This window comes from Carettochelys insculpta, chromosome 10 (genome assembly GCF_033958435.1).
Source record: "Carettochelys insculpta isolate YL-2023 chromosome 10, ASM3395843v1, whole genome shotgun sequence".
Classification (NCBI taxonomy): Eukaryota; Metazoa; Chordata; order Testudines; family Carettochelyidae; genus Carettochelys; species Carettochelys insculpta.
The window spans coordinates 25,766,327-25,777,436 of NC_134146.1; the positions used below are offsets into that span (position 1 = coordinate 25,766,327).

Genomic DNA, 11,110 nt, shown 5'->3' on the forward strand with positions numbered 1-11,110 from the left:
CAAGGGGTAGGGCCAAGAGCAGTCCCCCTTAGCGCCACTGGGACTGTGGCTCTGGGCTGCCCCTCCACAGTTGCACGGAGCAGTGGAGCAATGCTACTGGCACTTCAGAAGGGCTGAGAGCTCTGGTCTCCACCACTGCTGAAGTATTAAAGAATAGGTATAAACACATACCTTAGCTTATACAGAAAAAAATTACCCTGTAGAAATGATCAAGAAAAACAAAACAGGAAAAGAAGGCTGAAGCTACAGGAGCAATACAACTCTGGAATGGAAGGAAAACACGGAGAGCTGATGGGTGTCTATATTTTATTTTATTGTCAGGCTGAGAGGGAAAGGAGGTTGAAACAATCCAAATTACTACTCCCTTTCCCTATTCCCCCGGTTTCTCTCTTCAGACTAGTCTCTTTTCTTCCTCCTGTTTTATCTCTACCTTTTTCTGGGGGAGATAGGGCCCCTCAATATGTGGCTACCCTAGTCTGTCCCTTATTGGGAATCAGCTGTATTTTCTATTAGACTACATAGATGCCAAAAATCTGGTATTTAGGGTGTTCCTAGTTTGACCCAATGAAAGCAGTATTCCTTTTGTGAATGACAGCTCCTAGTGGGGTTTCAAAGTCTGGATAACTATGGAACACTAACAGGAAAAGCTGCCTATGTATCAAAATCAAGACGCACCATGTAGTGAGAAACTGAACCACATCAACACAATCAGCTATTTGAATTATGTTTAAGTAAACCAATGATATCCTTTTATGTAAGGAATAAGTTTATAAATACAAAAAAATCAGAGTAGGTCAACTCATGCTCTTTGGTGCACACACATAATGACTATTGTGTTCTTTGGCAGTCCTGCAGATTTCCGAGAACATAACTTGACCCAGTCTCTGAATTAATGGTGACAATGCAGTTGGGCAAGAACAACCACAGCACAAATAACTTGTTTGATGTATAATTTACAGTATGTACAATATAAAACAAAACATTCAAATAAATGTTTTACACAATACCACCAGCAGAGATATAATTACAATGATTTCAGCCCATTTCCTGGAATAAATCTTCTAGCAAACATATTTCTGTGGGGAGAAAGAAAAGAATAAGTGGTACACAAGGGCGAGCAAAACCACAAAATCAGATACTTTGTTTGTTGTAAAATATAAGGTTAATGGGCTGTATAATGTGTATCCAGATTGTGGATCTATTTCCTTACCCTCTAATCTGTAAAAATTCATCTATGGCAGCCAGAAGTATGTCTTAATGACCCCCATTAGATCACACAGGAGGGGAAAATCAGGGGAGACAAGAGCTTTGAAGGCGTCATCATAACCTACCATACCAATAATGTCCATGACTAAAGCTGTACACAACAATCACGAAAGATCTTCTCAAAGAAAACATTTTAAATATCTGCCTAAAGCATGTCTTTTGAAACACCTTTGAGCAGACATCAATACCATTACAGCTTGCTTTGCATTTTAAGGGCAATCAAGCTTTATCATCATGTTATACAAGATTTCTTTTGTTTTTAAGAGCTTTCCTCTTTTTCATTGTAAAAGTTGCCAACATTTTCCTTTTGCAAAACTCTAAAAGCTACACAGGACAAAGGGGCATATAGACCTAGCAGAGATCAGGGATAGTGGGCGTTTCCAAGATGCATGAAGGAATGTAGGGGAGCAGACTATTGGCCTGTTGTCAAGTATCCTCAGTTGGCCAAATATTGCTCCCTTTGAAATCAGTTTGGTAGTTTCACAGATTCTTAAGTGAAAGGTCAAAAACAAATTAATCAGCAAATCTATACAATTGTGTAACATTACAAAATGGAGGTGGGGGAGAAGATTGGGACAGAGAGCTCCTTCCTCGCCAGAAGACTTAGTCTTTGCCTGAAGTATATAACTTATGTCCTGAACGGCTAAGATGACCAGTAATTTCGTCAAGTTGAGGGGGGACTTCCTTCTCATGTGCATAAGCAACTCCTTGCTTGTAGCTGAGCTCTTGCCCCAAATCACTCCTGTTACGCTATACAAACAAATGTCAAAGGGTTTTGTGAGCAGTATGGCTCAAAGCTTACTTACTGCACCTGAGCTTCGAAAGAGGAGCAGTGACAGTGAAATAATGGAACTGAATGTTCTCCTGGCCTGTGTCTAGATTGCTGAGAACTGTTGGCAAAGGACTCACAAATTGCACAATGCATTTGCATATCTCCTGAAGACAGTTCTGACCGGAGAGGCTTTCCAGACATTTGGCCCATCCACATGGGGCCAAATGCCAAGAAACGCCCCCTCTGTTGAGACATCCCTTCTTTCTCGTGGAACAAGGAAGACAAGGATGTCAGCAGAACACTCCTGACGCAGCAGACTTCTGCCAGGAGACCTCTGGGCTCCGGAGAGAAGCCTGAAGTTTAGACATAACCCTGAATGAGACCCTTATGTACCTTGACAGAATAAGGAACAATGGCCTCAAGTTGTAAGTGGGTGAGATCTAAGTGGGATATTAGGAAATACTATTTCACTAATAGGGTGCTGAAGTACTGGAATGGGTTGCCTAGGGAGATGGTGGAATCTCCATCCTTAGAGGTTTTTAAGGTGAGGCTTGACAAAGCCTGAGCTGGAATTATTTAGTTGGGGTTGCTCCTGCTTTGAGCTGAGGGTTGGACTACAGGACCTCCTGAGAGCTAGTCCAACCCTAATCTTCTATGAATCTGTACTTTGGTTACTGGATAATACATTATGCTATATTTTTTTCTTATTTGGGCACTGTGGCTGTAATCCAGTAATGCTCTTACCTCATCTCGATTACAGCAAACCCCACATATTCCTCCAAGAAAACCATTGATTACTTGGATGGTGCACAGAATTAATTCTATTGCTCCCAAGACCAGAAGAATTGAAAAGAGAGTCAAGTTCCATTCCACAATATTCCGTGGTTCCCGACACTCAGACCACCTGTCATGTTCAAGCAGATACCTGTTCACATCAATTAAAAATAAATTAAAAACTCATGATTCAGGGAAGCATGTTGCTCCTAAATATTTAATGTGTATCAATACAGCAGTTGCAATGTGGGCCTAATTTAGTGGGGATGAGGGAGTCAAAGGTTTGCAGCATAACCCAGACACTTTAAACTGCAGAAGCAGCTACTAGGTGTAGACTTTCGATAAACCTAGTTTTGATTTTGGTTTTACCGAGAAAAACAGGGCAGGAGCAGGGTGGCTGGACACAGAGGTAGCATTAACATACCTTTTTTTTCTTCCCAATTCCAGAATCACATGGAGTGACCTGGTTCCCAGCATAATTTAGAACAGGCTGAGGGCTGCTCTAAGTGATGCCTGGCCATGATCATGCCTTGGCCCTTTTTCTCCTAGGAATGGCCCGTAGGCTGGGGGCCAGGATGGAATCAGCAAAGAACTATAGCTTGCTAAAGATTGCCTTTATGCAAGGAGCTGAAATGGTGCAAACGCTTTCTGAATGAGCTGAATACACTGAACACTTTTCAAATAGGGCTCAGAAACCTTGCAGGATAAGTCCCATATTTGCTCATCCAAAGTGAACTTTGCTCTCCATTTGTCATAGCCTTATGTAAGACTCTGTACTTGGCGTCTGCAAACACACCCTTGAATTGCTCTGACCGCAGGATTAACACATTGTGGCTAAAGAATAAATGCTCGCAGCTCCTGCCCACCCATTCCAGACCACAGTGACTAGTGAGAACTCAGCAAAAAGACACTTAGTTCATCTTCTCTTTCCTGTACTAGTGAAAGCTATAAAAACAAACAAACAAACAAGTAAATAAACATGGCAAAGAATAACCGTCTGTGTTCATATCAGATCCTCTGCTTCAAGGGGCCAGTGAAATTTAGATGCAGCTCCTGATTCTCAGGCCAGCTCTGCTCTGGCACCAGCAACAGTGACAACTAATGGAAACAGGCCTCAAGAGGCTACCCACCAGTAAAGTACTGCTGGAGTACTTCATTGTTCTCTGACCATGCACTCCACACCCTTAGTATGCTCCTCACATGGGGCTGAGTTGGAAGTGATGCAGGAGGGCATGTCTATACTTACCAGGAGCTCAGTGCTGTGGCAATTGAGCCCCCAGGAGTTGATTTAGCAAGTCTAGTAAAGACCTGCTAAATCAACCATTGATCATTCTCTTGTTGACTCTGGTACTCCACAGAATGAGAAGAGTAAGGAAAGTCCATGGGAGACTTTCTCCCATCGATCCCCTGCAATGGCAACCCCATGGCAGCTCGACCTAAGGCACATCAATTCCAGTGACAGCATTGACATAGCGGAGTTGCATAGCAGGGTCGACATTGCCCTGCAGTGTAGACTGCAGCTATGTCAGCAATGTGTTTCCTCAGGAGTCCCGTTGCAAAAAGACCATCCAAAGCTAGGGAAACTGAAGGGATTTTTGCCACCTTTGTGCAGTTCACATAGTTCTGTTGTGCAAACCGGGGGAGGGATAGCTAAGGGGTTTGAGCATTAGCCTCCTAAACCCAGGGTTTTGAGCTCAGTCCTTGAGGGGGACATTTAGGGATTTGGGGCACATAGGAAGAAAGGGGAAAGAAAAAAAAGGGATGGTGTTTGGTCCTGCCAATGGGGCAGGGAACTGGACTCAATGACCTTCCAAGGTCCTTTCCAGCTCTGTGAGATGTGTATCTCCATGTATTAAAATATCTATACATAGATCTGATCACAATTTTGTATTCATGGTGCTTTCATAAATAATGTGTTGGGGTTAACAAATGACAGAAGTTACAGACATGAGCAATGTGTTGTGTCATTGTAAACTCTTCAGAAGAATGTGATTAAAGTTCATTATTAGAAACTTATTGAGAGGTTAGATTCAATAACAATTGGTTTACCATTTATCAAAATCTTCATCAATCATGTATAAACAATTTATAAATGTATCCTTCATCAAAAGTGTTACCCTGGTCTTTGACAGATAAGTAACCTTATTCAAGAATTCTGTGTTAGACTATAATCCTGGGCACTTCTGTCCATAGAACTCATACAAAATAATGTTTATATTAGCATATATTAACCTGGGAAACTGATAAGTTACAGCAGATGGGAAAGAATAGTTATACCAGAGGAAAGGCCCATTGAAATATATTATCTTGTTACTCTTTTCAGCTGCCATTAATCATGCCTTAACACTTAAACCAGGTAAACTCAGAATGAATGGAAATAACTTAAGAACATGTGCTTCGTTTTGCACAGAAATTTTCTTTTCTTAAAAACCCTATATAACGACACTGGCATGGGAACTGATTAGTCAGTGAATGTATATGCCACCTCTCTCCAATTACAGTGCAGAAGAGACACAGAACCAGCATTTTGTTATCTCACATCAGAGGGGCAATGTATCAGTTCTTTCTGTATTTTGTATAGTGCTGAAGTAATCTCTGATAATCTTTGATCACATAATTCTAATCATCCCCATTATTTGACAATCTTGAGTTATCAGTGACTTGGACAGTCCACTGTGGCTATTTCCAACAGTGCCAATACACGTACAAAGTTACAGTTTAGAAGAGATAGTGTTTTACATGTGCTTTGTGTAAAGTCCAGGGTTTAATACCGGGAACATGGCTTGATATCAACTATAACAGCTGAGTAAATATGTGTCATCTGCAACAGCTGTACTCCTTTGAGTTGAAAATCGTCCCAAAATGAGATGTTCTAAACCAGGGGTCAGCAACCTCCGGCACAGGTGCCAAGAGTGGCATGCAAGCTGATTTTCTTCAGCACACGAAGCCAGAGCTCAATCCTGCCTCTCCTTCCCCAAGCTAATGGGAGCTTGCTCAAGGCCATGCTGCCTGTCGATTAACAAAAGAACAGCTAGTTTTACCAACCTCCACCTAAATGGCAAAGGTCTCCATATTAATTTATTTATTAATAAGTAGGACTATGAGTGACTGGAAAAAGTATCACCAGCACTCAGACTATTCATAGAAGTCAGAGGGTCAAATTTTGGCACTCCTGATTGGAAAGGTTGCAGATCCCTGCTATAAACTAATTTAAAGCTGCTTATGTGGCTTCTGCATCTTGCATCTTAACACTAATAACTCTACTATTAATCTCCCTCCACAACACACGGTTTTCCAGAATTTTTAGGATTCAAAAGCTATATGTTCATCAGGAGAGTGTGCTTCTGGTCGCTCTTTTTCTAAAGCTGATTGTTAATGGACTCCCTCAACTGCTGCCTGTTCCCCGAGATGGGGTAGGAGAAGGGATGGAAAGCAGAACTTGTTGTGAGGTTCCCCAGACTGTCAGCCAGACAGGAGTGTTAGATGGGTGATGCTCACAGCCCCTGGGAAGGAGACAGCCAGTCATATTGAAAAAGGAGGAATCACTGATGATAAAGTCAGTTTCTAAGAGAATAGTCCTGTGGAGTGTTGCAGACATTAATTTGGGGCACCCCTCACTCCCGCCTCGCCCTTGCCTGAGATGGGCTGCAAAGATATTGGCCACAGGACCTGGTAGAGCCTAGCTCAGAAATAGAAGACAAGGCTGGTGGGAATGCAAGGGAGAAGGATGGTTCCCATTAGCTGCAGTTCCCAGTACATCTTGAAGGAAGGAGACAATAGCAGCACTCAGGAAATGCTGTTCAGGCTCAGGAGCCAGCATCAGGCTATTCCCCTAACCACCCCACGGATCCCTGGGCTATAGGAGGATAGAGATTGTGAGCGTCTGAGCTGGCGAGGCCAACAGCTGGGCTTTGGGGGGGCAAGCTGAGTGTCTGGGCTGGAGAACACCTGCTAAATATGATTCTGTGATTCAAATGCTAGGAAATGGTTACTGAGCTGCCTTGAGAAGTATTTCCCTGTTCTCATAGTCAAAACAGGGCCATCTCCAGAGGCCTGTCACACAGTATGTTTCCTATCATGAGAGATGCTGCAGCTTTGGTGGACATTTGATAAAGCCTTGGCTAGTTGTGAGGGCCAGTTTGTATGCTCTTAAGGATTCTCTTTCATCCTGTGTAAAGTGTCAGAAAGGTAGCCAAGTTAACCTGTGTCTTTGAAAACAGCAAGAAGTCCATTGGCACCTTATAGACTAACAGATATTTTGGAGCATCAGCTTTTGTGGGCAAAGACCCACTTCATCAGGTGCAGCTGAAGAAGCAGGTCTTTGCCCACGAAAGCTTATGTTCTAAAATATCTGTTAGTCTATAAGGTGCCACAGGACTTCTTGTTGTTTTTCATCCTGTGGGTACCCCTCAGACCCTCAGGTGTGAACAACCTATGAGCAAATTAGGTGGTGATGACATAGTGAGAGCTGGAGGGAGAGTGTTGTTTGGAAGCAAATAGTTTGTTTGCAAGCACAAGCTAATTAGTAACCACACATTGGTCCTGATTTCAAAGGTGCTACTCTGCTTGGTTCTAGTGGTGGTTGCAGATATTTGGCACCCCTTATGATCTTCCTCCTCAGCTGTACAGAGGGGGACAAGGTCCCCAACATGAGAATGCAGCAAATCCATTAGTTTCTACAAAGATCAACACCCTTTTTTAACTCCTGACTAGCTAAGGGCCCAAAAGGTAGTTTTTGTTCACAGACATAAGCAATCCTTTCTCGTAAGTACAATCCTGTTGAAACTAATGGTAGTACTCATCTGAGGAAAAAGCAAACTAATGGGACAGTTTTATTTTACTCCAGTGTAAACCTGTGCAAGTGGCACTACTTCCTTCTAAAATATCATGAGCTTTAAGAGAATCAGGTCTAAGGTGTTTATACCAGTGCACAGCTTGCTGGTAAAAAGACTACTCACCCTCCACTGGAGTTAGTGAAAGGGTAGACCCACTTCTGTTCAATCCGGGATAGGCAGTAAGGGCCGTGGGACAAACCCAACGCTGAAATGATGAAGCAGTATCCAGCCCCGAGGATGCCGATGAAGGCAGCCAGAACAGAGGACAGCATCTGCAGAGTGAGCACACAAGTGACCCTCAGCCTTCTGAGCATTACTTCTTAGGGAGCACCTGAAAATGTTGAAGTGAAAAGCTCACTTACGGCACAGCTTTTCCCACAGTTCTCATGCCCGCAGCATCCGCAGCAAGTGTCATATTCTAAGCTGATGAACACTGCAGCTGGGAGGAATATCTATGTAAAAACAAAGAATTGTGCAGGTTGTTTGGTCGGGCTCCCCTAAAGGCCGTGTGTACCAAATCCTGTCCTCACTTCATTTTACTTACATTTCTAATATCACTTTCCTTTTGAAAAGGAAAATAGTAAATACTCAGCAACTTTTATAGATACAATTATATATATAATTTTAGAGTCTGTCTGTTGGCACTATGTTTGTTCAAGAACTCCTCTTAAACAAAGAGAGCTACCGCCACAAAATCTTGTCTGCAGCTTCCTCTTACCCTAACTTAAACCAAGGTCAGGGTTTGGTTGTGCCTGCAAAGTGGGAACTGACTGAAATCCCAGGATTCCCCAGCACATGGAAAGGGAGGCGGGTAAAAGGTGGAGGGAAGAGAACGGAAGGGGCAGAGAGAGGAAGGATGCAATACTCAGAGTGGTCACTGGGGGCAGCTGCAGCACTAAGAGAGAGGCTAGCAGAGCTGGGGCTCTACCATTTTGCCTGCCACAAAAACCAGGTAAGAAGCTCTCCTGCCCCAAACCCAGAGCCTGTCCCCCACCCATGGAGAGCCTACAGGCCACAAAGGGGCCTGCTGGAGTGTGAGAGCCCCCAGGAAGCCTGCAGGCCATTGGAGAGGATGCTGGAGGCTGGGGAAAGCCCCAGAACCTCACCCCCTCCAGACAACCTGCAGGCCACAGGAGGCAGCTGGAGGAGGGACAGCCCCCAACGCCCCCCCCCGACAGACAGCAGACCAGAGAGGGGGTAACTGGGGAGAGGGCAGCTGGAGAAGGGGGCCGCCTCCTGCAGCCTGGCCCCACCTAGCCAGTCTGCAGACCATGGGGGTAGGCAGCTGATGAGGCTTAGTTCCACAGAGCCTGGTTCCTCATTGCCAGACAGCCTGCAGGTAGTGGGGGAGGTCAAAACTGGGGGGACTGCTGTGTAAGCCTGTCCCGCCCCCAACAGCTGGCAGGCTGTGGGGGAGGGGAAGCCCACTGAAGGCTGGGGGCAGCCCCTAGAGCCTCTCTCCCACTTCACCAGCCTTCAGGCTCCAGGGGATGAGGGGTCTGCAGGAGGGAGGTGCAGCTCCAAGAGCCTGGTCCCTCCCCAGGCAGCCTGTAGGCCACAAAGGGCATTGGAGGTGGGGGGCAGCCCCTGGAGGCTGGCTTCCCCACCTACATTGCCTGCAGACCACAGGGAGCAGCTGGAGGGGGCAGCCCCCAGGCCCTGCCCCACCAGACAGGCAGTGGGGAAGGGGGAGCCCACTGAAGGCTGGGGGCAGCTCCAAGACCCTCCCTCACCACAGCCTGCAGGCTGAATGGAGGCCACTGGAAGGTGGGGACAGCCCCAAGAGCCTGGTGCCTACAGAGACAGCCTGTAGGTAACAAGGGGCACTGGAGGTGGGGGGCAGCCCCTGGAGCACCCCACTGAACAGGCTGCAGGATGGAGAGGACAGCTGGCGGCTGGGGTAGTTCCTAACATGCCTCTGCCCTTGCTGATCAGTACAGGGCTGGGGGCGGGGGGCGTAGCTGGAGGCCAGGATCAGCTCTCAGAGTGCTGCCCTGCCCCTCAGAAGCCACAGGACAGGGTGGTCACTGCTCCAACAAAGACCTGAAGACCTGGGGAGCAGCAACAGGCTGGGGCGAGTCCAGAGAGCCCCAACCCCCACCCGACAAGCACACACAGCCCCAGATCCCTCCCTCCCTTCCTCCCAGGAGGAGTCTCTAGATGGGGAACACGGCCCCTGCCCCTCAGGAGGAGTGGCTGGCCAGGGAGCACTGCTCTGACCCCTTGGGAGGAGCTGCTGCCACAGCAGCATAACCCTCACTGCAACGGGAACCCCCTGGTAATTCCTCCCCACCACCTTCCAGCCCCCTGTCCTGAGATCCTGGCCCTAACTTCTGCACCCCCCACCCTTTGCCCGGAGCCTCTACCAACCCTCTGCCCTGAACCACCCACACTCTGCTCCTCCTCACACTGAACCATCTCTCCAGCCTTCATTTCTCTTCATGTTTGAAAAAACGTACTTTTTTCATGTATTTTCAAAAAATCACTTCAAGTAAAGAGCTGAGCAATGCTGGGTTCATCTGCTAGTACAGTATAAACCCTGGGTCCAAAGCTACCGACATGGACACGTGTATGCCTTTACTAATGTTAGTAGTCCCACTGAAGGATCAGGACCTCCTTTTGCATTTCTTTGTCATACAAACTGAATGCTCCCTAGCAAGATGGCTGAATGTGATTAGTCATAATAATAATTTTTATATACAAATATATACACTCACAAGTTTTGGAGCCGTAAAGACTTGTTAACAAAGCATTCAGACAAAATTCCAATTACTGACTGAGAAATATGAATCCTTAAGATGGCCAAAATAAGAAAACAAATTAAAACACAGTAGCTTTGGCAACTTACCAAAATCCCTCCTCCTATAATTCCATGGAAGCATTCCACATACTTGCTAAGCCGATCTTCTGAAGCGAACCTTGTTTCACCATTGGGAAAGTAAAGCAAGATGTTAGCCACAATGCAGAGAAAGGCAAGAATGAGCAACTTGTACCCAATGAACCTCGCACACTTTCCAAAACACATGTCTGCAGTTCTATAGATCTTTCTTCAGTAGCTCAGTGCTACCACTGACCAGCCTGTATGGTACCCAGAGCGTAAGAGTAAGAACAGGTTATAATCACACCTCCTTAAATAGTCTGGGTTATGTTGTTACCTGTCTGATGATTACATGTCTACATAAGTGTCATGCCTGTTGCAGAACGCAGAAGCAAGATGAGAGGAATATCACTGCCTCACCCACTTTAAAGAAACATTTCTCAACATGCGAAACCCAAGGCAGGGAAATGGTATTTTCCCACAGTGTTGATTTTAGCTTAATACACAGTTTAGAATGGACGACAGTGGACATGATTAGGCATGAAAGCAATGTTACGCCATGATGAAAGCTCTTTGGTCATCAGAAAAGAGTCGAGAAAATGAAAGCCCATTTCAACTTGTAGGTGTATGACCTGATTAAAATTT

At 45.5% G+C, this 11,110-nt stretch overlaps 1 protein-coding gene across 1 annotated transcript; it reads right to left on the reverse strand.

Moving 5' to 3' along the window:
• Window positions 1-300: 300 nt before the first annotated feature.
• On the reverse strand, window positions 301-10,830 carry TM4SF1 (transmembrane 4 L six family member 1). The gene is made up of 5 exons (XM_075004474.1): window positions 10,496-10,830; window positions 8,010-8,099; window positions 7,771-7,919; window positions 2,783-2,963; window positions 301-1,076 (listed from the first exon to the last, which is right to left on the reverse strand). The coding sequence occupies exons 1-5, from the start codon at window positions 10,670-10,672 to the stop codon at window positions 1,062-1,064; spliced, it is 612 nt and encodes a 203-aa protein (XP_074860575.1). The 5' UTR covers window positions 10,673-10,830; the 3' UTR covers window positions 301-1,061.
• Between the last annotated feature and the right edge of the window lie 280 nt (window positions 10,831-11,110).